The sequence below is a fragment of the Hyaena hyaena genome, unplaced genomic scaffold (genome assembly GCF_003009895.1).
Source record: "Hyaena hyaena isolate Hyena2069 unplaced genomic scaffold, ASM300989v1 scaffold_406, whole genome shotgun sequence".
Lineage (NCBI taxonomy): Eukaryota > Metazoa > Chordata > Mammalia > Carnivora > Hyaenidae > Hyaena > Hyaena hyaena.
This window is the reverse complement of record NW_024081038.1, coordinates 1,028,420-1,054,228: the sequence shown is the minus strand read 5'-3', so window position 1 is coordinate 1,054,228 and position 25,809 is coordinate 1,028,420. Positions and strand designations below refer to the sequence as shown.

Sequence of the window (25,809 nt, the reverse complement as noted above, 5' to 3'; positions counted from 1 at the left end):
GAGCAGGTCATCCTTCAGGTACTGAACACTGCTTCCACAAGGTAGTATCAGAACCACAGACTGGCATACCCCTTGGAAATCATACAGCCCTCCTACCCACACCCACAATCATCCACATGGGCACACTAAGGCTTAGATAGGAAAGGGGTACACACCAAACGGGAGGTGAAAAGGCTAGAACACCTGGGCAAACTTAGCAAGGGACTGTGGCCAGGAGATAATTACATACACCAGTCAAGTGAATGACTCCGTGGAGAGAAATGGCTGTGGTTTTCGGGTAGCAGCCACTGCTCAGTGGTCCCTGACCTCAGCAAGAGGTGGCTATGTAAAGGCCAAGAACCAATGGTGGTTATGAACCTCAGGACTTTTTTTAGCACCAGATGGGGCCTCTCAGATAAGGGTGATGCTGCTTGAAGGTCCCTTTGCCCTCAAGTGGGGTGAGGGAAAGGAGAAGCCAGCAGGGCTACCTAAAACCCTGTCCTGTGCCCTTCCACCCTTCCTCCCCACTCCCCCCCAGCTTCTGCAGGACCCACAGAGGACACAGAGTGGGGAAGGCCAGAGTGGTGTCTTGTTTCTAGTTTCTGGGCAGTGGACTGCCTCCTCCTTCTTAGCAGGAGAGAAAGGGTTTAGAATCGCTTTTCCTCAGGCTGAGAGGTAATGAGCAGCTCCTTGTTCCCGAAGTCCCACCAGGCTGTCATGTGGAACGCCATGTTGGTTAGGACAACAGTGTACTCCAGGATGGCAAAGATGGTGTACACTGTTGTGAGGACACAAGAATAGGACACGGTGAGACTCCTGCCCCTACACCCCAGGGGCCTCTTGATAAATCGCCACCACCACATCTCTACACAGGAGACACAATGGCAGTCAGCCCCCAAGGCCACTGCTATCTCACACATTATAGAAAACATCACAACTGTCCCATAGCCACTGTGACCACATTCGGATCCCAGCCCAGCCTCACCTCCAGCCTCACAATACATGTTGTGCCGAAAGTAGACAGCCAGTGCCGTGAAGAAGGAGATGAAGTTGATGATGAAAAGCCGCTGTTTCCAGTTGTAGGACTTGCGGTCCTAGAGGATGGGCTGTCTGATCACTCTGCAGTCTATTGGATATGTGTGGGCAGCGTCCCCTCTTAGCCCCAACTCCTAAGGACTGTCTTACCTCCCTTGGTTATGGAAGGGGGCACAGGCAAGGGCAGCAGGAATGATGGGCATGTTCATCTCCCTGCATTTGGGAGTATAATGAAGCCAAGGAGCAGTGCTGTCCCTGCCCCTCCCACTTCAGCAGGATGGAATATTGAAATTATTTGGAGTCACCCCTCAACCCAACAAGTCCACATACTGTGGGGAGACGAAAGGTGTCTGGGGGCAGGGGGCCAGGGCGGGGGCAGGGCACTGGCGTTATTACAGACCATGCGCCCCTGACACAGTTCCTTGCCCACTGTAGCCTGGGTGCTGTCCCTCATTCTATTCCCATTTGGAGCCTCCATCTCTTCTATCTTCCAGTCTCCCATACTACTCAAACACAGTCCTACATTCTGACCAATCCATCACCCTCCCCACTCCTCCCCAAGTCTTAGCCTCACCCAGGTTCCCTTTAGAACTCCGGTTCCTACCTACCATTACCCGCATCCTGAGGACTGGTGTCCTTGATTTTCCTCTGGGCTGCTTGGAGCCCCACTAGGGGTAGACCGTACCTCCTGACTTACTGTGTGCTTCTTGGTCAGCCGCCAGAGAATGCAGGTGAGGAGCATGTGACTGAGGGAAGAGGCGATGAACACAATGAAAGCATTTTCGTGGATGGCTGGAGGGAGAGAGGAAGGTTGGGAGCGGGCTCTACAGGGAGCATCCAAGTCCCTCCCCCCGAAGGTCTAAGTGAGGGAGGGCGCAGGGGCGACCCTTCCCAACCCTTCCCCTGCTCCTCCTTCCCTCATGTGGGCACCCACTGAAGTCCTCAGAAGAGGAGACGTAGGTGAGCACTAGCAGCGCGACGTTCTCGACGACGTTGAGGCCAAAGTTGAGGCGGCAAAGTGGGCGGTAGCCAGGACACGGGGACGCGCAGCTGAGGTAGTGGTTCCAGTAGGCGAAGGCCACCAAGAAGCGGGGCGCTGAGTGCAGGCCGATGCAGAAGCGCCACACGTAGCGCTGGGGCACCTCCCCACCGATGGCTGAGCTCACCGAAGGCAGGTAATTGGGCACCTAGAGAGTTGTGACCAGTGTGGTGGCAGGTCTCCACCAGCCCCACCCACCCACCTGGAGATCCTTCTCTCCATCTATCAAAATCACCCTGGGCGCTCAGAAGGCTCCATTCCAGCCCCTTCCTTTCCCAGAAGTCCTCCTTCAGGCACTCCCAGAGCTCTCCTGGGAGACATACCCTTCCAGGTCCTGGCCCCCAGTGTGCTTGTTCTCATTCCACAGGCAGCCTGGGGTTTGTGCAGGGGCTTGATAGGACTTTTCCATCTTCCTACACATGAACCTACATACGGCTGGGGAAGCTGTAGACGGGTTCAGACTTTCTCTGAGCCCATAGCACAGAGCTGTGGGAGATTCCATGGCCCAGGACCCCAGATTCAGTCCTGAGGACAGGGATGAGTCACAGACCACCTGAGCTTCCTTGGGACAGTGCTGGATTCACTGCCCAACTGAGCTGTTCTTGACTGTTCTCAGTTCTACTTACTCTTCTGGGCAAGTGTGCCAAGGTGGTAGAGGGTACTGTGAGGTCCTGGGGCGCTGCATCAGGAGGGTACCCCCACCCTGATCATGCTTAAGAAAGTGGGTGCTCCTAACCTGGGGTAGTCTAAGGAAATGAGCCTATTCTTGTGCATCCCTCCCATCTTTCTCAAGGCCTGGAATTCCTCATTCCTTAAGGAACTGTAGCACTATTCTTCACAGTTGAGGAAGGAGGAGGTAACACACACAGCTGCGAGGAGGATCAGTGTGTTGCTCATGTGAGAGAGTGAGAGGATGAGGGAAGAACAGTCTAGATGGGGACACAAAAGGCAGGGAGAAGAGGAGGATCTCTCAGACTCCAGGGCCTGGAGCAGTGCTTCTACCTTAAACATGCATACAACTAACCAGGGATTGTGCATGGATGTAGGGGGTCTGGAATCTGAAAATCTGCATTTCTAAAGGATTGGTCCATGGCACTCGTTTTCTGCGGACTTTTTTAGACTCAGCAAGGACAAGAGCAGTGCCAGAGCCCAAGGACCCAGAGAAGGAATGACCCTGCTGTGACTATAGCAGGACCAGTCTTCAGAGATGGAGTTCTAGAAGATCCCCTCCTTTCTCCTAATGGTGACGCTGATGGGCCCCCATCAATTCTGGAAATGTATGCAATGATGGAGGCAGCTCACAAGGCAGGGGTGGGCCTGGGAGAATGCCAGCCAGGGGCTTCGCAGCCTTCACAGAAAAGGACATAGACTTCCCTCAGCACTACCAAAGGAAGCTAAATGCAGAGCTCTCTGAGAGGGTGCCACTCTCAATGGCATGGCTTGAAATACCATGGCTTGAGACCAGGCTCAGGTACTCATTCTGAATAATCAGTAAAGCAGCAGCATGGAAGCTTTAGAGCCACACAAACCTGGGTCTGCATCCCATCTCTGCCTTTATTAGCTGAGTGACCTTGAGTAGGTAGGTCACTTCATCTCTCTGAGTTTCAATTTCCTCACTGGCAAAATAGGGATACTACCACCTACTTTGCAGGATGATTGTGAATATTAAATAGGATGTATGCAGAGCATCTGCAGTGTTTAGCACACAGTGGGTACAAGTGATTGCTTTCAGAAGACAAACTTCCCTGAAAAGCCTATGAATAGCTGGTAAGCTATGTTGTTATTGAACATGGGAAGCCCACACAGGAGCGATAGGCAAGAACTGTATCTTCATCAGAGACTTCCGAGCCCTCCAAGCCTCCTTACTTCTCTGCCCCTCTGAGTAGGTCCCCTAAGTAAGGTTAGTGGGAGTGTTGCCTCTATTTCCTAGAATATTCATTTTGAAAACTCCTGGCCCAATCCCAGCTATTTTAAGGGGAGCAGGACCAGCATGAGCTGTTTGTTTGTTTGTTTCCCACAATATGAGCTTTCTAAAGCTTGGCTGGCAGAGTCCAGAGCCCTAACTGATGCTGGGAAATAGGTAAAGGTTAGAGATGGCAAAGATCTGGGAGGACACCACAGAAGGAAGGGAGATTTAGGGCCCTGTGGATACTGGTGTCTTCCTCATAAGCTCCTCTAAGATTAGGGGTGGAGGTAGGATGCTGAGAGCAGGGATTTCCTCTTATTCCCACCCCACACAAACACACATGCACACACATGCATAATCAGGTACAGGTATTCAATTCATTTATGTTCCCCTATTCCAAGCACACAAGTTCTCCACTCACCAACTAGCCAGTAACATCAGGAGCTATCAGAGACCAGGTGTCCAACTCACCCCAAATCTCCCCATGAGCTCAGAGCTAAGGGTACTGAAATGGGAACATAACCTCTTTCCTCAAGAACAGAAACCCTCCAGGGTGCCTGGGTGGCTCAGTCAGTTAAGCATCAGACTTTGGCTCAGGTCATGATCTCACGGTTCATGGGTTTGAGCTCCGTGTTGGGCTCTGTGTTGACAGCTCAGAGTCTGGAGCCTGTTTCAGATTATGTATCTCCCTCTCTCTCTGCTTCTCTCCTTCTTGCACTCAGTTTCTCTCTCTCAAAAATAAACAAACATTAAAAAAAGAAAGTTTAAAAAGAACAGAAACCCTCTACATCCTAGATCTGTGGCAAGGCAGTAGATCAGAAATTCACATGGTATAAAGGGTGAAGGTCCAGAAAATTCCCTAGCATAGCACTTCAAATTTCACCAGTTGAGATTCATTCTTTTGGGGATGCCTGGGTGGCTCAGTTGGTTAAGTGTCCAACTTCGGCTCAGGTTATGATCTCATGATTCGTGGGTTCGAGCCCCGCATTGGGCTCTGTGCTGACAGCTCAGAGCCTGGACCCTGCTTCCAATTCTGTGTCTCCTCCTCTCTCTGCCTCTCCCTCACTTGCACTCTATCTCACTCTGTCTCTCACAAATAAATAAATGTAAAAAAAAATTTTTTTTTAAAAGAGATTCATTCTTTTGATAAAAGTCCCCTGAACTTATGGATTACTTTGCTATCTACTGCCTCTATCCCTTGCCAATTGAACAAAACTTCCCATTCCTATCAATTCAACCTGCTACGCTTCTCTGGACTCCATCCCTACCTCTCTATCCTCATAGTCCCTATCTTAGCTCTGGTCTCCCCAGTAGCATGATCTATTGTAGTAGCCTCCTCACTGATCTCCCTACTCTTGCCCACTGCCCTAAAATCTGTTCTCCACTCAGGAGGTAGAATGATCTTCTAAAGCATAAGTCTGATTGTGTCCCTTTCCTGCTTAAAATCTTTCCAAAGCTCACCACTGCCCTCTGGATAAAATCAAAAGTTGTCAGCCTGGCATTCACAAAGATCCTTTTTTACCCCCATAGCAGAAATGCCCCCTGCTCCAGAAAAGAAGTCTTCCCCAACACCTAGGCTGGATTAAGTGCTTCTTCTGGCCCTGTGATCCCTATGCTCCCCTTTATTCCCTATGTTCCCTTTATCACAATAGGATTCCCATCCCACTGTGCTGTGACCATCTGTGTCTAGGACTGTGTCTTGTAGGATGAGAGGCTAAGGGCAAGTCCATATTCAATTCCATGCTTCTAACACAGAACCTCTACCCCTGGGCCCTCAGGAAAGGCCTGGTGAACTGCTCTTGGAGGCAGGAAGTCCATCTCAGTTTCTAGCTGGCAGAGCCTGGAGTGGACACAGGTTAGGGGGCCTGAGGCTGCCAAGGGAGAAACCAACCCTGAAGATTCCAGGGCAGGGCTGGGGGGTCCCATAAGGCCAGGCCTCCAGTCTGGGTTAAAGCCACTTATGACTTCTCTTGGCTTCTGGCCCAGTCTAACTCCCCAGTCCTGGCTTCCTTTCCAGTCTGGTCTTTCTTCAGCTTCCTCCTCCCTCTCATGACTTCTCTTGCCTATTCCCCTCCCTTCCTTTCCCCTCTCCCCTCTGCTCCCTGGCATTCTGTAATCTACTCTCAGAGGACTGTGACTCCACTCTCCCTGAATCTCTATCCACAAATTCCCCCAACTCTAACTTGCCCCCCATCATGCCTTTATCCCTTTCCCCTTTCTCTGACTCTCTGCCTTCTCTCTTACTATTTGATTCCGCTCTTACCACCGTCTCTTGACTTGGCCCTGACCCAGGTGCGGGGGAGCCTGGCACTCACCCCACAGTCAGTGGCCACCGTGTACTCAAAGTGGAACACCAGGGACCAGATGATGCAGAAGAAGAAGCCGAACATGGGGAAAGTGATGACCCACCAGATCATGGCCGTGAAGCGGAGCCGGAACACAATCCCATCTGGGTCCAAAGGCTGGGAGACTGCAGAGAACATCCTGTAGGAAGTGGTGCCCAGGCAGGGTGAGGGACATGACTTGGGACCTGCTGGGACACCTGAGCCTTGGGAAGTGGAGCCTTTTCCAGAGCTGGCTCCTCTGGATATAGGGAAAAGCACGTAGAAAGAGCATAAAGGGAAATGGAAAGCAGTGCAGAAGGTAAGGAGGTGCAGAGAGAGATGGGGCAGAAGCAGCTGAGTCAGGCAGATTCTCTTAGGAATCCCTCTGGCACAATGGTCCTGTAGGTCTACCTCTTAAAGAGTCTGGAGAATAGAGGCTCTCAGTGGCCTGGACATTGGAGTCTGATGGCCACCTCAATCTCAAGACTCTCACACCCACTCAGAAGGATCAGAGGTAGAAAGATTATTCCTGTTCCATAAAACGTTAGGATTAAGGTCTTAGCCACTTGATAGCTTAAAGCTCCCAAGTCAAGTCTTTCTTCAGGTCATATAACCTAGACAAAGGACCCTTGGCTCAGACAGTCCAAGCCCTCCCACTGGCCCTGTCTGACCACATTCCTCCTCTTCATCCAAGTTCAACTAGGAACAGTGGGAGTGCCCAGAACCTATTTCAATGTGGCCACAAGCTGCCAGCCAGCCCACCCCCAGGCTCAGAATGATCCAAGCCTCAGGCCAACAGTACCATCATCTCAAGATACCAGGATCCCTGCAGAGGCTTCTCCTTCCTCTCTAAGAAGACCATGTCACCCAATCAAAAGTTTATGGGAATCTGAGGGTCACAGGAACCTTCTCCCCTCAGCTTGAGGCTGTTGTGCTGAGCCAGACCCAGCAGAGACCAAGGGAGCTAGCTTCTTCCACTCTCTTCTCCCTCTAGGGAGAGAAGTCCCTTCTCCCATCCCCCACTGCCCCAACCACCATGACTTGTGAGATGGGTTCCCTTCTGGGGAGCAGACAGTAGTAGCTTTGTATTCTAAGGCCTAGGATCAAACCTCCCTTGGGACTCATACCTCCCACCATTAACGGAGCTCTAGTTCACTAGTCCAGCTCCACATCAGGGAAATGGGGGAGGGAGCACAAACTGAGCAACACTTACGCTGGGTGCTGAAGGATCTGGGGCTTGGGTTGAGGGCTCTAGCCAGACTGAAACTATTTTTAGACTGGAGGGTCCCACCCCTAGCTCTCCAGGGCCCGCCCTCCCGCCCACAGAGCTCAGATCTCCACGCCTGCCCAAGCACACAGCCCTCCAAGGACCAATAAGGCCATGTCATAAACCCTGGAACACTCTGCAAAGGTAAGGGTGATCGTGGCTAAAGTCAGCCCACAACAGCTTCCGTGCCAGGGATGGGGGTGGGGACCTTTTTGAGAGTTATATCCTGGGATATAGGCAGGTTTCTGGGAAGGAAAAGGGAGAAAGCAGAATAGGATTTCACCCCTTTTTGTTGAAGCAGGAGTATGTCTGTTGGGCCTCATTGGAGAGCTAGTTAATCTTAGGGCAACATACATTCAAGATCTAAAACAGATCTGGACGGGCCTGAATATGAAGTATAAGTATCCAGCAACAGTTAACTCAGCTCAAGATGCCTTAACAGGGGTCTAACAGCCAGTAATAGGAATGCAACAGAAATACTTTTCCCTGTACTGTCTAGGCCATATGAAGTCCTATGCCCAGATCAGGGCCTCTTATGGAGAGAATAGTGACTGACTGGGCCAAGTCTAGGGGGGCATGTCCTGTGAGGGTTGCCTGAAAGAACTGGAAATATGCTACCCAATAAGAATAAATTTGGGGACCTCTGCCCCCATTATTGCTGTCCTATCTTTGCAGGGCTGCCTTGATGCCAGGAGGAGAGAGAGTAGATCTCAGGCTCCCAAAGCAGAGCCAGTGCAAAGGCAGAGATTCACCAGAAAAAGAATGTTATGTTCACTACAAGAAAGAGCTTGCTAATTGTTAGTTACCAAGCCTCCTTAGAATAGGCCGCCTGGAGAGGAAGCAAGCTCCCCATCACTGGAGATACGCAAGCAAACTGAGTCATGTAATTATAGATCTGTTAGAGTAATGTTACTTATTTTACTCCTAGGCTTGGTCATTCCTAGAATACTCCAGGTGAGAAATGTAAGCCCAGAGCATACATCCACCTGGGGTGCCCCAAGGTGGCTCCAACATGGTAGTCCCAGAGAGTGGGGACAAAATACCACCTGGGTCACTAAGCTCAGTCCAGCCCCAGAGTGGCCAGGTACCCCTCCTGCAACTACCTATGCCTTAGCTCCCTACTAGTATGCCTACAAGAATATCTATAACCCTACAGGAATGGGTTATAGCTATGCCACATATGCTGCCTTACTGATCTCATTAGCCCTCAGGAGCCAGCCATGAGGGGCAAAGCAAACAGCCTATTACATTTAACTCCATATGCCTTACAAATATTATAATTATCGGCATGGACTAAGAGTACGTGGTGCCAGGCCTTCCTTTTCAAAGAGCACTGGGCTGGTGGGGGTCTTATAAATTTATTCAACAAATTCTTTCTGATTCAGATGTAGTACCCACCTTAAAGGAGCTCCAGGTCTGGTGGGGAACAAAAATACAAATGTAATGTGATAGAACTGTATGAAAGATAAAACAGGGAACTGTGGGCACCCAGTGGGAAGAGTGATTAAGTCTGCACCAAGGAGGCTAGGGAAGGCTTTTCAAAAGAGGAGACACTGAGAACGGTTTTGCAAGATACAAAGGAGTTGACCAGGGTGAGAGAAACTTTTGATGTATTGTCTAAGGTGAAAACTAAGTCAGGAAAGGCCATTGGTTTGATCCTTTTTGTTCCTCACCCTCAAGATCACCTGGTCAACCTCCTTTTCGTCCAGTCCTGTTCTTTCTGACAGCTCCCAGTCCTGGGTCTCATCAGACTGGCTGCCTACCACCCATCGACAAATCAAGGAGAGAGAAAACTTCCAGTCATAAGAACAAAAGAAGTAGGCCCCACTCGATACTGCCAGCCAGAGCCCACTCCTAGCCATAGTCCTATTTCTGGAGCAAATGCTCTTTACAGGGAGGCAGGAAGCTGAGCTGACTGGGGGCTTTCAGAGCTCTCTCTGACACTATTCCAAGGGTCCGTGTCCAGGCCCTGCCTCCTTTCCACCTAGAGCCCCTGAGCTCTTCCTCTCCTGCCCAGCCTTCCAACCTTACAATCTCCTTTTCCTCCTCCTCTGCTGCTCACCCTTCACATTTCCCAAACCACCTTCCTATCCTTCCTCTCTCTGGAGCTCTACACTACTCCTCAGAAGGAAGATGAGAATTCCAGCCCCATTTTAGACATGGGAAGCTGAGACTCAGTCTGTGTCTCAGGTAAGTGAGAGTCAGTGGATGAATCAGGAGTGTAACAGAGGTCAGCACAAGTCTCACCCTCTTTACCCCAATACGCTGCAGAGAAAACTCACATCTTTCCTCCTGGCCCAGCACACTATATCCCTGCTCAGAGGGCACTGGCTACCTGAGGAACATAGTCCATATACACATATGGAACACATATACACACACATCATCAGGTTCCCATCCAGACACACACAGATATGGTCTCCCACGCACATACAGTCATGTCCCTTACAGTCACAGGCATGCATACATAATCACATCCCCACAGAGATAGGCACAGCTCACAGTGCCACACTAAGAGGCCCCAGCATCCTCTAGCCCAGTCCAGTTTTCTCTCCGTCCCCCACGAAACCCTGGGGCACCTGAATCTGCCCCTCTATGAAATAAGGACTGAATTCTGGGGCTGCCCAACTTCAGTGACTCTAGGCCCTAGTGACCTCCATGGAAAGTGGCAGAAAGCTAACTCCTAAGACCTCAATTTGCAGGTACCCAGCAGCCCAGTTTGTCTGATGGACCCCATTGGAGAGCTCACTAATCCTGTTAACATAGAATCAGGATCCAAAATTTGATCCAATTGGACCTGAATATGAGATGTTCCCCACCCCCCTTCACAAGCCCTACCCCACAGTGTGTGGCCGTAGTCTCCTTGAAGTGGAAGAGCAGGGACCAGAGGATGCAGAAGAGGAAGGCGACAAGTGGACAGCAGACCGTGACCAGGGCCACCAGGGTGAAGCGGAGCCGGACCAGGGTCCCATCCCGATCCAGTGGCAGTGGGACCTGATACATCTTGTCAGACCTGGGGATGGAGTAGTATGCTGTCAAGGCCCAAGGCAGCAAGGCTGGGACTCTGTGGTAAAGCCAGTCCTTATGCTGAGTCCTCAGCTTAGCTGTGCCATGGCTTGGAGGGTCTGAGAAGAAAGCTATCTTGCCCCTAAACTTGGACAGCTCCTGCCCTGGCTGGGGAAGACTGACTCAGAATCCCAAGAGAACATTCACCCTCAATTTCAGAGGAAAGACAATGAACCAAATCTGTGCTGAAACAAAGGTCGAATAGATTGGGAGAGCTTCTTCCCCCCTATACCTGGCTTTACAGGTCTAGAACAACAGGAGCTGGTTTAACTGGTCTCTCTTGTTTCAGGAACCAATCCTAAAACCTCTCAGTGGATAGAATGGCCCATCTCCTCTCACAGGCTTTTGAGCCTCTAGGCTTCAGGGTCTCCCATCAGCTCTCCCTGCTTTACCCACTGGTCCAGGGCCTTCTGTACCTTCAGTCCCTTCCCTGCCCCACAGCCACATACTGTGTAGCCTGCACCACAGTGCAGAGCAGCAAGGGCTCCATGGAAGCCAGTAGAACCCTGACCCCCTGCGCATCCCCGCCCACTGCCTCATGTGCTCTGAGGGTGAAAGGCTTTGCAGAATCAGGTCTGGTGCTAGCCTGGGCCTGCTGTTTGCTGGAAAGAGCTGCCAGGTCAGCTTCTGGAGGCTTCCCAGTACCCGTGGGGCCTGTCCATCCCCCTCCAGAGACAAAGTAAAGGCTCCTGAGGACTGTGACTCCCTGCTCAGATTAGGATCGTACAGTCAAGAGCTATAATGACCAAGTATACACCAGGAATCCTAGCCCAGCCTCCCTCAGTATACAGAGGGGAAATTAAGGCTAAGAGGGTTGCACAACAACTAGAAGGAAGAGCCAGCAGTGGGGAGATGTGGAGCCCACAGAGTTCCAAACTGCAGCTCCAGCCTTCTTTGACTCCTTCCTCTCTGGGACAGAGCTCTGGGCAGAAAGGTAAAGTTAGGTCAGTTTAGGAGGGGAGAGAGAAGGGGCACCTGTCCATAAGAGACAGAAAGGTAAATCAAACCTATATAGATGAGTCAGTGAGCCTCACTGCAGTGTCCCCACTGCAAAAACAGAGAAACTAAGATGCAGAGAGAGAAAGGCCCTTCCTCTAAAGCCAGATGCTGAGCCTAAGGGAAAGCCATCTTTGGATCTTAGGCTTCTTGTGGCCAAACTAGGGCTGGCTCCAGATTCAAAAAAGAGCCCGCCCTTCTGGACTCAAAGGTCTTGCCAGATCAAGTCCCAACTGTTTGTGGCCCCGCCCTCAGGAAGAACCTGAAGCTAACCTCCTAGCATTCCAGAACCAGGTGAATACGCCTCTGTGTTCTCCTCCATCTTCCCCCACCCACCTCTCTGCCAGGCGCAATTAGTCAGCCTGCTCCAGTTACCCAATCTCTTTTCTGCCTTCGGGGGCCAGGGATCTTCCAGCGGAATTGGAATTGGAGCTGGGGCCCCTCCCAAATCTAACACATTTCTTGGATCATCCTCAAATGGACTATAAGTCCCTAGAGACCTTAGAAAGGGAACAACTTTCCCACCCAGCCCAAAACCTGATTCTGTGCTTGAAGCAGCACTAGTCTCCTCTCTGAAGCCAGTGGCTCTAGAACCCTCAGGAACCAATGTGATGCCCAAACTGAAGACCAGATCCCCAGGGAATGAATAGGCACTGCCCGAGGCAGGGAGTGGGTAAAGAGGTTGGAGGAATAATCTGTTCCACTGCTCAGAGGTATGCCTGGCTTCTCTTTTAGCTGTGTGACCTTGGGCAAGTCATCTAACCACTCCGGGCCTTTATCCACAGTTGTGTAAGGTAAAAATCATGTGGTTTAGATTACTAATAATCCAACATGGTCATTTTACTTCTCCAGGTCTCAGGACAGAGAGCTCACTACCTAAAGGACAGCTCTTCAGTCCCAGTCAGCTCAAACTTTTTCATAGGGACTACTTAGCTGGAAACCACTTTCATAGGAGTACCCCTACGTTATCTCCAAAGGTCCCAGAAATCTCCTCAGCTTCCAGCCAGAATCCATACTTACTGGGTACCTTCTGAGTAGGAGGCAGCCTGCTTCATACTCCATATACATTGTTTCTTTTAACCTTCACTATAATTCTATGAGGCAGGCCCTATATAGCCTGTGTATTTCCATTTTTCAGAACAGGAAACTGAGGCTCAAGGAGGCTGAAAACACTTGCCCAAGGTCACAGGCTAGTAACTGGCAGAGGTAGAACTTGAAATTATTCTATTGGGTTCCAGAGCCCCCCAACACCTCTATACCTGGCACTTTAAGAGAAATCCCCATCAGCAGGCCCTGTGGAATGAAGGAGAGCTCAAACAGTGCACATCCAGCACCATGTGGGGAGCAGAGGGGATAAAGGGTTAGTTCAGAAGTCGGGACAGCAGCAGATCCTGGGCAAGCACCAGCACCTTCAGAGCTTGGGGCTGGGCGGTGAGGAGGCTGGACCTCGTGGCAGAGCTCCCCCAAGTGAGGTTGCCCCGCAGTCCGGCACATCCATCCCCATACTCACCCAGGCTGTGGCGGCAAGGACGCCGCGCCAGCGCAGGCCGGGCGCTGGGGGAACCCGAGGGGAGCCCAGGCCCGGCCTGGGGCAAGCGGCGGGGTGCGGACCGGAGCGGGAACGGCAGGGGCGGGGCCAGCGCGCTTGGGGAGGAAACTGCGCCGAGATCCTCCGTTGGCCCCTCCCCACTTCTGCGGACCTGGACCCTGGGCTCTCCCCCTTGATCCGGCGTCCCCTTGTGCTATGCCTCTCTAGCTCTAGTCTGCCTCACTAATTCCTGTTGCGTGGGGGCAGCCGGAAGAGCCCTGGACCCATGGGTTTGACACGCTGGATAAGCCACCTTGTCACCTTACCTCTCAGCTGCGTTCCATCACCTGTTGAAAGAACATAAAATTGATTCAACAGGGCCCCGAATTCTTCAAATTTTAATCTTAGTGTCTCCTGCCCACGTCCCCATTCTAGCCGAATTATCCAGCCTCGCCCTTCTGAAACATTAAAACAGTTTTGCCCCAGCCTCAGCGCCCCTCCCCCTAACTTTGCTCCCCATAGCCGATTCCGGGCATCCAACAAAGGAAAGAGCACCTTAATAGGTAGAGAGATCAGGGAGGCCCACCCCAAAATCTCGGGGCCAGAGCTGTTCCCGGCTTTGATCAGGAGAGGGCGCCCTGTCCTGCCCGACGTAACAGCAAGGCTCTCCTTTCCCCAGTCCTGGGTCTCTCTCTCTCCACCATGAGAGGGTTGATCCGCAGAAACCAGCCTACAGGGTTCCCTCCCCACCCAGACTGACCCGTAAAGGAAACCGAGGAAAACTCTTGGGTTTGTCAGAGCACCTGCAGGGGGTGAAGACCTCTGAGCTAGAGGTAGTTACCATCACAGTTTTCCTATTCATATATCCCCCTAGTAATAATCAGCACAATTTGAGCACCCCCTGTCTTCCAGGCGCTTTTCTATTTTTTATGCATTATCCCATTTGATCCTCATAAAAACCCCATGAGGTGGTTACTATTAATATCCCTGTTTTAGAAAAGATATGTTACCTATTCACACAGCTATACATGTCAGAACCAGGTTTGGAGTCCGGCACCTGAGGCTATTCCCTTAATTCCTCCCTATATAGTTGACCCTGGAACCCGGGTTTGAACACCACACATCCACTGATACGTGGATTTTTTAATATAGCACAGTACTGTAAATGTATATTCTCTTCCTCATGGTTTTCTTTAAGAAAAAAAATCTATTTTTTAAAGTAGGCTCCACATCCAACATGGGGCTCAAACTCACACCCCAAGATCAAGAGTCACATGCTCTACTGAGCCAACCAAATGCCCCCTCTTATGATTTTCTTAATAACATTTTCTTTTCTCTAGCTTACTTTATTGTAAGAATACAATACATGAAACGTATACAAAATATTTGTTAACTGATAGTTTATTATCGGTAAGGCTTCCAGTCAACAGTAAATCATCTGTAGTTGTGGTGGGAGGAGTCAAAAGTTATACATGGATTTTTTACTGTGGGGGGGATCAACACCCCTAACTCGCGCATTGTTCAAGAGTCAACTGCATAATATTAATCCCACAAGGTAGCTAATAATCACCACTTTGCAGGTGGATACAGAGGCTTAAATCTGATTAACTTATCAGAGATCTTTTTCATGCATTCATTCTTTTTCATTCACTCAGCCTAGCCCTCTCTGTGGCAGACCTGGAGATAACTCACTCCTGGGGCTCCAAGTCTGGAGGGAGTCCTATTAGTCCTAATAGTCCAGTGTCTTATTCTAGTGACTTTAAACTCCCCTCCACCCTGGCCTTTAAAGTCCCAGCAAATTAGGGGCTCCTGGGTGGCTTAGTCGGTTAAGCGTCCGATTTTCGCTTAGGTCATGATCTCGCGGTTCGTGGGTTCGAGCCCCGCGTCGGGCTCTGTGCTGACTGCCAGCTCGGAGCCTGTTTCAGTCTGTGACTCCCTCTCTCTCTGACCCTCCCCTGATCATGCTGTCTCTCTCTCTCCTAGAAATAAATAAAAACATTAAAAAAAATAAAAAATAAAAAGTCCCAGCAAATGAACAATTAGTAAAACTGTACTAAAAGAACCACCTCCTTTTAGTTTCAATAACTAGATGTAGGTTTTCTACCTCAGGGCTTCGTGTCATTTTCTTTGTCAACCTCCAGCACACAAGTGCTTGCTCCTGGCTTTTATTCCCTGTCTTGACCCCTTATCTGTTCCTTTGGCCCTAAATACCATTCCCTGAAGCTGGGTCCCTTCTCTCTGCCTCTAGACTATTCCCAATGCCTGAAACTTGAGGTGGAGGTGCATTAATCTTGCCTTTAATTCTTCGGCGATTTGGGCAATTCACCATATAGTCCTGAATCTACTGAGTCTCCTCATCTGTAAAATGGTTTTAGGCACAGCACAGGGTTGCCCTTGCGATTAAACGAGGTAAAACAGCAGTGTGCCAGGCATGCAGAAGATACTCAATATACCATGGCTATTGTGATTAGATGTGGAGGCTACAGTCTGAACTTGTCCTGACCGAGCCTTTTCTGAACTGTGTGACCTCAGCCATCACTGACCCTCTCTGAATCTATTTCTTCCTCTGTCAGTTCAAAAGCCTATCACCTTGATTTATATGAGGAAAAGTAGAAGAATGAGTTCTTACTAAAGATGCCAAGAACTTTATGTACACTTTCTTATTTGATCCTCTTAATAATCTGGTAAGATAAGTTTGGTGGAATATATTTTACAGGTATAAGAAGTTGAACAAGCATCTAGGCTTCTTGTCTCGCCTTCGATTCAGTGGGCAGTTCATGTTTGCTGAATCGACATTTGTCCATCATCCAAGTAGTTGCTGCTGCTGCCGTTGAAGGCTTCCAGTGTCTCCTGTCCTCCTGGTTGGTTTGCCTGGTGTCTGGACATATGTCAGAGAGACCTGTGCCTGAAACAGCACCACTATTGTCCAGCTTTGGCCACAATCACTGCTCCACTCCCCCTGTCCACATACACATACTAGATACCCCAAGCTGACTGAGCATTTATTTACAGGGATGCTTCAGTACAGAGGTGGGCAGTACAGAGGTGAGAAGCAGATGAAAAGTGAATGTGGGATGCAGTTGTTAAGGAAAGCTTCCTGTGGCTCTCCTTCACTGGCCTCCTTGCCCTTCTATCTCTTTATCACCCTCCCCATTTACAGCCACATTGGCTCTTCTTAAAACACAGACTTGGGGGCACCTGGGTCACTCAGTTGGTTAAGTGTCTGACTCTTAATTTTGGCTCAGGTCATGATCTCAAGGTTCGTGAGATGGAGCCCTGCATTGGGCTCTGTGCTGACAGCACGGAGCCTACTTGGGATTCTCTCTCTCTCCTCCTCTCTCTGACCCTCCCCAGCTGATGCTTTCTCTCTCTCTCTCTCTCTCTCAAAATAAATAAACATTAAACACGCACGCACACACACACACACAGATCTGATCATGTGCCTCTCTTGCTGCAAACTGTTTAGCAACTCCGTACGGCTTTTAGGATCAAGAGCAAATTCCTTAGTGTGGTATTCATCATCCTTTGTTATCTGGCCATCCTCTACTCTAGCAAATACATATTTTACATTATAGCTACGCTCACTTGTTCCATGAGCTTTGCTCAACTTCCTCCTCATCTTTCCCTACGTGCTATGATTTGCCCACCTCCCCACTCCACAGGAAGCATTAGAAGCCCATCACACCTTTATTAGGACTGACCACAATGTAGTGAAATTACTGTTAAGTGTCTGTTTCCCTCACCTTCCTGGAAGCTCATTTAAGGATGGAACCCTCACCTGTTCCATTTATTTCTAAATCTCTCATCTTAGGCCAGAGACAGACACAGCAGAAGCCCAGAAAATATTTATTGGGTTAATTTAATTGAATTGGATTTTAAAGGATGGACATACTTTAGATTTATCAGGAAGAGATTTAGGAACTGTAAGAAAAGGCTCTGAAGAAAGACAGCTGTTGTAGGGGTAGAGGCAGAGTAAACATGGCTAGGGGTAGGTAAAGAGGCAAGGAAGGACGCAGTGCTAAAGACATCCAGTTTCAGGCCAAACTCTGCCCCTGCCTCCTGGGCAGCCTCAGGAAAGTCTCCATGGTCTTGTTCTTCCTAGAGATCTCTTTCACGGCAGAGACATCCTCCTTGGATGACTTAAAATACCCATCCCAGGCCCACTCATCTTGCTATAGGCTCATTCTGCATCAAATAGTAATTAAATCTTCATTGTATATTTCATTCCTCATTGTTCAACTTTCTCTGTCTCCCTTGTCACTTCTAGGATGAAATCCCAGTTTGTACCTCTAGATATACTGAGCTCTTTCTTGGTCCTTTATCTTTTTTCTCTCTGTTCCTCTGGCTAGGGTGTTTTTTCCCCTCCATCTCAGCAAACTGTGCCATAAAAGTATTGATTAACAGCACACTTAGGAATACATGTGGGAACTTGTGGGGCGATCACTAAAACGATATAAAAAGAGAATTTAATTTTCAAGCTGGTACAGGAGGAAAAATGAAATAATCCAAAAGAATGTTAAGAAAGCAGAGATTCAGGGGTGTCCGGGTGGCTCAGTTGAGCGGCTGACTCTTGATTTCAGCTCAGGTCATGATTTCTGAGTTGTGGGATTGAGCCTCATGTTGGGCTCAGCGCTGAGCATGAAGCCTGCTTGGGATTCTCTCTCTCTCCCTCTGCTCTCTTCCCTACTTGCGCGCATGTGCACTCTCTCTAAAAAAATATGGATATACAGATATAGATATATATACACACACATACATTTTTAAAAATAAAGCAGAAATTTAAATGGAAAATAAGCACTTGAAAAGATGGCCAATATCATTAGTCATTAGGGAAATGCATATGAAAACCACAATGAGGCGTCACTTCATGGCCTCTAGGATGGCTATAATTGAAAAAAAGGAAAATAGCAAGTATCGGCAAGGATGTGGAGAAATTGGACCCCTCATCTATGGCTAATAGGAATGTAAATTAGTACAGCCACTTTGGCAAACAATCTGGTAGTTCCTCCAAAAGTTAAACATACAGTTACCATGGGACTCCATAAATCTACTTTCAGGTAGAAACACAAGAGAGCTGAAAACATGTCCACAAAACACTTGTACACTTGTACACAAATGTCTGTAGCAGCACTATTCATAGTAGCCACAAGGTAGAAACTCAAATGGCATTCAACTTATGAATGTATAAACAAAATATGACCATAAAATGGAATACTATTCTATCATAAAATGGAATGAAGTTATGGTGTGCTATAACACAGATGAACCTTGAAAACATGTTAAGTGAAAGAAGTCAGACACAAAGGCCATGTATTGTATGATTCCATTTATAGGCAATGTTCAGATAGGCAAATTTGAGACAGAAAGTAGATTAGTAGTTGCTAGGGGAAGGGGGAAATGGGGAATGACTGCTAATGGTCTGGGGTTTCTTTTTGGAGTTATGAAAATCTTCTGGAATTAGATAGCAGTGATGGTTGTACAACTCCATAAATACAGTTGACCCTTGAACAACACATGGTTTTGGGGCACTAGCTCCACACAGTCGAAAATCTATTTATAACTTTTGATTCCCCCAAACCTTAACTACTAAGGGCCTACTGTTGACCAGAAGCCTTACTGACAATGTAAACAGTTAATTAACACATATTTTGTATGTTATATGACTGTAGTCATACAATAAAGTAAGCTAGAGAAAATAGTATGTTATTAAGAAACTCATAAGGAAGAGAAAACACATTTACAGTATTGTATTTATTGAAAAAAAATCCTCATATAAGTCGACCTGCACAGTTCAAACCTGTGTTGTTCAAGGGTCAACTTTACTGCAACCCTCTGAATTCTATACTTTAAGTGGATAAATATTATATTACATGAATTATATCTCAATTTTAAAAATCTGGCAGGACTGGGCCTCAAAAAATGGAAGTTATTATTACAAAAGAACCAAAATGAAAAAAAATTAAGGACTAAAACAGAAACAGAACAGGTAGGACAAAGAGAAAACATTATATAAAATCCTGAATCTATCAGTAAATTCTGTAAGTGCAATAGACTAAATGCCCTAGTTTAAAGTCAAAGGTATTCACATAAGATTTATAAAAATCTAATTTTATGCTATTTATAAACATCATCCTTCCTTATCCAGTTGCAGGAAAAGAGGAAGGAAACCAACATTAACTGGGTGCTTACTGTGTGTCAAACATGTGCTCAGTCCATTGCAAATACCCTTATTTGACATTTACAATCACCTTACAACATGGGAATTTTTGTGCCCTTTCATAGATAAGAAAACTGGGTCACAAACAGTTAAATAATTTGTGCAAGGTCTAAAAAGTAGCAAGTCTGGTACTTAAACTTAGCTGTTCGACTTCAACTCTGTCACTCTTTCCAATCCACCATATAAGAAATCTAGACCATCAGGGGCTGCCTGAGTGGCTCAATTGGTGGAGCGTCCACTCAGTTCATTATCTCACGCTTCATGAGTGAGCCCCACGTCTGAGATGACAGCACAGACCCTGAAGCTTGCTTCAGATTCTGTGTGTGTGTCTCTCTCTCTGCCCCTTCCCTGCTCATGCTCTCTCGCTCTCTCTCTCTCAAAAATAAACATTTAAAAAATTAAAATGAAAAAGAAATAAATCTAGACCCTCACTCTGAAAGGAAATCTCTGGCCCTTCCCCGATTCTGCAGTCCTTATGGATCCTGTCTCCGCTCTGAGCACCTTCAAAGCTGCATCGGGTGAGTTCTCAGAGTATGTATGTAAGACACTGGGGTTTCCCCAGGACACAGCTGGACTTCCCTTTCTTTTTTTTTTTTTTAATATTTTTTATTTATTTCTAGGAGAGAGAGTGAGAGAGAGAGAGAGAGACAGCGTGAGCAGGGGAGGGTCAGAGAGAGAGGAAGATACAAACTCTGAAGTAGGCTCCAGGCTCTGAGCTGGCAGTCAGCACAGAGCCCGACGCGGGGCTCGAACCCACTAACCGCGAGATCATGACCTAAGCGAAAGTCGGACGCTTAACCGACTAAGCCACCCAGGCGCCCCTGGACTTCCCTTTCCTCAACAGTGTTGAGCTGTGGACTTCTCTGGGCTCCTAAAGCCCAGGAGAGGGCGTGGCTCAGCAAGTTTTTGTGAGTACGCACCAAACTTCTTTTCTTTAGAAGGGAAGAAGAAAGATGAAGAGAATAGAGGAGGGTTATGAGAATTAGGCAGAGTGAGAGTATGTCGTCCACAAAGTCCTTCTGAGGGCAGAAGTACCTGGGAATGATGAGCACGTGGGCCACATGCCTACCAGAATATCTAACAAGAGGTCCTTCTACTTAGAAATCACCAGGGTCATAAGAAATTCCTCCCTGCTGCACTCATCTAATGTCTCTTCCTCCAGTCTTCCCACAAGTCTGCACTATTTGAGGATCCAAGCTCCTGCATATCTGTCAGTACTTTGTACTGAATGTATTTACTTAATTAATCATTCAGAATATATTTCTGGGAGCCATTTCTGTGTCAGAATCAATGTCTTAGAATATTTAGAATGGGAATTCCTTGACATTTTTAAAGAATAGAAATAATTATCATTTATTGAGGGCTTACTACATATTGGGTATCATACTAAATACTTTATCTAATTTTATTCTCTCGACAATCCTAAAAGGCAATTACAGTTGTTACCTTCATTTCACAGACAAGGAAACTTGTCACAGACAAGGCTCAGGGGTTATGAAATTTGCCCAAGTTCACATAGCTAGTAATGGTTGGGCTCAGGTTTAAACTCAGGGTTCCCTAAGTCAAAACTCTCACACTTCTACTACGATTCTACTTAAGAAAATCATTCATTTATTCATGTGTCAAACATTTCATATGTACTTATACTGTGTGGTTGGACGTAGGGACACCAGAATAACTAAGTAGAGGAGAGACTTAATCATAGTTGGGTTTCAGGATTGTTGGGTGAGAAATCAAAGGTTCTGTAGGTCAGTAAGGAACTACAGTAAACTATCTAAGGAAAGCTAATGACTTTCTAATGCAGAACAAACGGAAGGGAGGGTGGAGGATGGGGAGGGATATTTGGATGCAGGAGTGGGGGGAATGTGGCTGGAGTCATATTACTAGCTTTACTATGTGGTCATCCAAATATTTGGATCTACTTTGAGCATCTACTGAGCACCTACAATGTACCAGATTTCTCCTGTTATTTCATCTTTACAACCATTCCACTTTTGAACAAATTAATCAATTATTTCTAATCCCTTGCTACCACTGAACACTCAGAGGGATTTAAATTCATCTACTTTTGGGCAGAGCCCATTTTAATTTTCTGTTGATGTTCCAGGAGAAAGTGGTGGTGGAGAGGTAGTCTGAATAGGTTTTGCATTCTGAGCACAGTCCCTGCTATTCCGTGTGGCACCCTGAGTCACCAGGTCTAGTTTCTAGAACATGCTCAACCTTCTCTCTTGTAATATCAAGCTTCTGTTCTGGGTTAGGCCCCGGGAGAAAGAAACCCAAATGAATAAAACATAGCTCTGACTTCTAAGAGCCTGGGTAGAGAAGACACGAAAGTAAATAATAGGATACAAAGTGACAAGGCTGTAACAGAGGCCTGCCCAAGTATTAGCCAAACTCCCTGAGAGAGATCCAGCAATGTATACCAGAGAAGGCAGGAACATTTGAACCAGGCCTTTAAAAATAAATGAATTCCTAAAGTGCAGGTGGGAAAGAAGTTCCAAGAACCCTCGTTTGTAACAAATCCTACATTGAGCCATTCCCTTAGGGGATGCTCACAGCGTACATTCGAGAGATTCAAAGAAAGAACGGTTGTGATAGGGCCAGCATGGGTTGGAGGACCAGGAGGCCAGGGTTTGGGGCCTCGTAGCAGCTGCAGGCAGGCTACGCGGAGAGACAAACCTCCCAGGAGGGCCCTCCAGCTCCGCACGTGGTCTGGCCAGGAAGTGCGGGCAGGACTATGGGGAAGCCTTCCCATCACCGCCCGCGGACTAGGGCAAGGAAAGGGTAGAATAGTTACCATGCCATCGTCGGAGCCTTCCCTCTGATTGGCCCTAGCTTCAGCTGCCCGACTGTCTTGGCTCCAAGAAATGGGGCGGAGCCTCGGTATAGCGTCACCACTCGTCTCTCCTACCCCTCCCGATGCACCCCAACGTAGCCACTGACAAGCCCTCTTGGGGGAGGGGCCCTGTATGACGTCACGACTCCCCGCAGCCAATCGCGGCAGAGAGGGGCGGGACTCCATGTCCCTCCCATCGCCCCTCCCCGCTCCTCCCCGTAACTCCTCTGTCCCTCCTCTTCCCCCTCTCCCTTTCTCCCTAAGACCGCCCTCACGTTCGGTTTCAAAAGACTCGTTGCCCAATGAATAACAGGGCGGGCCTGGAGTGGCGGCGGCTTCTGCCAATGCTCAGACAGCGAGGGCGGAGCGCCGGGAGCCAGCCTCTGACGGCGGGCGGCGTGTGACGCAGTCGGGCCCTCTGCGCGCTGCGCCCGTAGCGGCGGTCGGTGGCGGTGGTGGTAGCGGCGGCGACGGTTTCGTGGCGGCCGCGCGCTGCTCTCTGAGCGGCGGGTGGTGGACGGGCCTAGGCCTTCGCTCCTGACACTTCCCTTCCCCCCACCGCACCGCGGTAAGTCGGGAGCCGGGGCGGTGGCGGCCCGGGACCAACAGGCTCCTCCTCTCGTCAGGGCGGGCGGGTGCGCTGGGCGTCCCAGGCCTCCTCGCAGAAGTCTCGCGCCCCGGCGCGCACCTACTGCCCTGAGGGAGTAGGCGGAGCCCGGGACCCTGTGGCCCGGAGGCCAGGCTCCTCGTACGCTGAGAGGGAATCGATATCGGTGGAGTATGGGCCCCGGGGTCTCCAGTTGCAGCCTACGCTGAAGGAGCGTCCGTGTATCTGGTGGCACTCATTCATTTTCCTGGCTGCGATTAGGTGGGCGGGCCCTTTTCGGGGGCCGCGTCTTAACACCCGGACTAGGGGTATCCCCAGCACTTCCTTGACCGTAGCATGGGATGGGCTTCAATTTGTCCTGGCTACTCCACGGCGTGCCAAGATTTGCCCGAGGTTTAGGGTGGGTGGGTCGGTAGTTTGTTAGCTTTTTTAAAAACAGTATCTGAGAATTAAGGTCGGCTTATTGGAGTAAAAGGTTATTTTTTGTCCTTCACGTGTTCTACGTAAAACTAGGTGAGAAAGATGGGATTTCTGGATTACTGTAGCCAGAAGGACCTTAGAAATTAAGCCAATCACCCCACGGTACATCACTAGCAAGTTTATAGTTGGAGAAACAGGCCCAGAGAAGGGACGGGATTAGCCAATAACAGATCTGACTCAGTCTAGAAAATTTTCTCGTATATCACCGTCCTTGGGTGTTACAGCCTCCCATTATTGGCGGCAGGGACCGGGGGCGTTCGGTAGTTGGCAGCAGTCTTCAGTAGCGTTTCCGTTCTGGTTGCTACCAGTTCTGTTTGTAGTAAGGCAGGAAGAAGCTTCATATGGGGTACCCCAACCTAAACTATGAGAACTGAAAAGTCGGTTAAGAATGTCAATGATGTAACGTATTGGAAACGAATCGATTAGACTACATACATGTCTTTGGCTAGTTTCCTGTTTCAAATCTGAAATTTTTACTTGTGTCAGCTTCTGGGGACTCAGAAGAAAGAGTCCAGTTAGTGATTCACAAAAGTATTAGAATAGAAAGCAGGAAATATAGACAAGACTTAGAAAGATAGCGGTCATTTTGTAGTTCTAGTACCTTGGAGCTCATGGCTCCTTTCTGGTTCAGAATTCAAAGTATTGTAGTAGAATAAGGTGAGAAAATGAAACTTTGGAAGGAGAAACTAACTGGAAGAAAGAAAAGAGCAGTGATCCTTCTCTCTGACAGTCTTATAAATTCAGAAAGAAGTGTTGGTTAACTGGGTTGACAGATGGTATGTTTACTTGGTGGAAGAAGTTAACGATATTTAAAAAACAAAACCAGGGGCGCCTGGGTGGCTTAGTCGGTTGAGCGTCCGACTTTCGCTTAGGTCATGATCTCGCGGTTCGTGGGTTCGAGCCCCGCGTCGGGCTCTGTGCTGACTGCCAGCTCGAAGCCTGGAGCCTATTTCAGAGTCTGTGTCTCCTCTCTCTGACCGTCCCCTGCCCACGCTGTCTCTCTCTCTCTCCTAGAAATAAATAAAAATATTAAAACAAAACAAAACAAAACCAGAATTTGGACAAACTGGAGGTACTGGGAAGTACTTTGATTGAATTAATCTTTGATTCTTCATTAAGATGATTTGATGAAATTGAATTGAAAGTTGCCACTTTGGTCTATTTACATTGGTCAGATAATCACTTTGCTCTTGTTTAGATGACAAAGCAAAAACTGAAAACTAGTGCGTAAGAGCAGAAGAGAAGTAGTTTAAACACTGAGATGTGAACAGAGTATTTTCTGTGACATTTTCTCAGTTCAAGCATCACCCTTTTCTGGGAAGCCTTTCCTGGCATTCTGTCTCCTGTAAGCTTCCATAACACTTATTTGATACTTCTATTTATAGCACACATCATTTTGTATTTTAGCTGTTTATCATATTTAGATGGTGGTAAAATATTTTTGTCTTGTATTCAGGTTGCTTGGCACACAATGGGCGTTCAGTTTTTCCTTGAAGGGATAAACAAATATAGAATAGTCAAACCTAAAAATAGTCTATAAAAAGGATGTGTATATGTGTGCTTCTGAAATACGGGGCCTAGATAGGAGGACCTATACCGTTCATATGTTTCATGGTACTTTGGTATCTGACTTTATTCATGTCTGCTAGTTCCTAGATAGCTAAGAGCAAATAGAACTTTTAGGGAACCCAATTTACAGCTTGGAAGAAATTTGGTATATTATTTTATTGTGATACTATTTTTATTGTAGCAATGAACCTAAGAAGGGGTAGTAGTTCTGATGTTTAATTTCCAGTAGAGAGCACATTGTATTACATTGAGCATTGTAATTATGCAACTTGTTGGAAGATTAAAGGACTAAGAAATTGAGAGATTTAACAATATAGGCATTAGAGTAACGCATGTAAACAACGTTTCTTGAGAATTTAGTGCACGTCTTTGGGTTTGGAATTTAACCTAAGTATTTGGCATCACATGTCTCTAGAGAAGATTTGTCAGCCTGACCACTGTTGACATTTTGGGCCACATCATTCTTTTTGTCTGGGAGCTATGTTGTGTATTGTATTGGTGGATATTTAGCAGCCTTCCCCACCTCTATCCATTAGATATCCATAATAATTTCTACCCGAGTTGTAACAATTAGAAAGGTTTCCAAACATTGTTAGCTGTCCACTGGGAGACAAAATTGCCTGGATTGGAAGATCACTGCTCTTGAGAATACATTACCAATATTTCAGTAAAGTCCATACCTTTATCTTACGTGGTGTATGCTTGTAAAGTCAGCTTTACAAATGCTTGTATTTTGTCAGACTGTCCTTGAAAAACCCTTAAATTGTCAAAATCTGGTATTTGGCAGCTGAAAAGCTAAGAGTCCTAGAGTAACTTTCTTTAGTTTCCTTTATTTCTCTGGTAGCCTCCCTTTCTATATTTTTTTCTTTCTCATTTCCCACACCCATGCTCAGCCAGTTCTCTTTTTTTATTGTTAATTTTTTAAAACTTTATATCCAAGTTAGTTAGCATATAGTGCAA

General features: G+C 47.8%; 2 protein-coding genes across 10 annotated transcripts in view; one reads left to right on the top strand and one right to left on the bottom strand.

Moving 5' to 3' along the window:
- Nucleotides 1-546: 546 nt before the first annotated feature.
- On the bottom strand, nucleotides 547-22,256 carry PGAP2 (post-GPI attachment to proteins 2). Of its 9 annotated transcripts, none has more exons than XM_039251996.1 (8): nucleotides 22,155-22,256; nucleotides 13,467-13,487; nucleotides 10,389-10,563; nucleotides 6,275-6,443; nucleotides 1,949-2,201; nucleotides 1,712-1,806; nucleotides 965-1,073; nucleotides 547-757 (listed from the first exon to the last, which is right to left on the bottom strand). In XM_039251996.1, the coding sequence occupies exons 3-8, from the start codon at nucleotides 10,520-10,522 to the stop codon at nucleotides 627-629; spliced, it is 891 nt and encodes a 296-aa protein (XP_039107927.1). In that variant the 5' UTR covers nucleotides 10,523-10,563; nucleotides 13,467-13,487; nucleotides 22,155-22,256; the 3' UTR covers nucleotides 547-626. The 9 variants fall into 9 exon arrangements, with proteins under 9 accessions (XP_039107927.1, XP_039107925.1, XP_039107928.1 ...); XM_039251994.1 differs by having other exon boundaries at nucleotides 1,700-1,806; nucleotides 22,155-22,254; XM_039251997.1 differs by having other exon boundaries at nucleotides 1,700-1,806; nucleotides 6,369-6,443; nucleotides 22,155-22,253.
- Nucleotides 22,257-22,617: 361 nt separating this feature from the next.
- The window catches only part of NUP98 (nucleoporin 98 and 96 precursor), a 115,235-nt gene continuing 112,043 nt past the window's right edge, over nucleotides 22,618-25,809 (top strand). Inside the window, exon 1 of the mRNA XM_039252054.1 lies at nucleotides 22,618-22,761. The gene's annotated coding sequence lies outside the window, so the exon portion shown is untranslated. The remainder of the gene's footprint in view (nucleotides 22,762-25,809) is intronic.

Coding starts and splice junctions, on each gene's coding strand:
- PGAP2 (XM_039252002.1), bottom strand. CDS start 10,553: ATGTATCAGGTCCCACTGCCACTGGATCGGGATGGGACCCTGGTCCGG. Junction 6,482..10,388: donor CTACGGCCACACACTGTGGG/GTAGGGCTTGTG, acceptor GCAGGTCCCAAG/TCATGTCCCTCACCCTGCCT. Junction 1,807..1,948: donor CTCCTCTTCTGAGGACTTCA/GTGGGTGCCCAC, acceptor CTCTCCCTCCAG/CCATCCACGAAAATGCTTTC.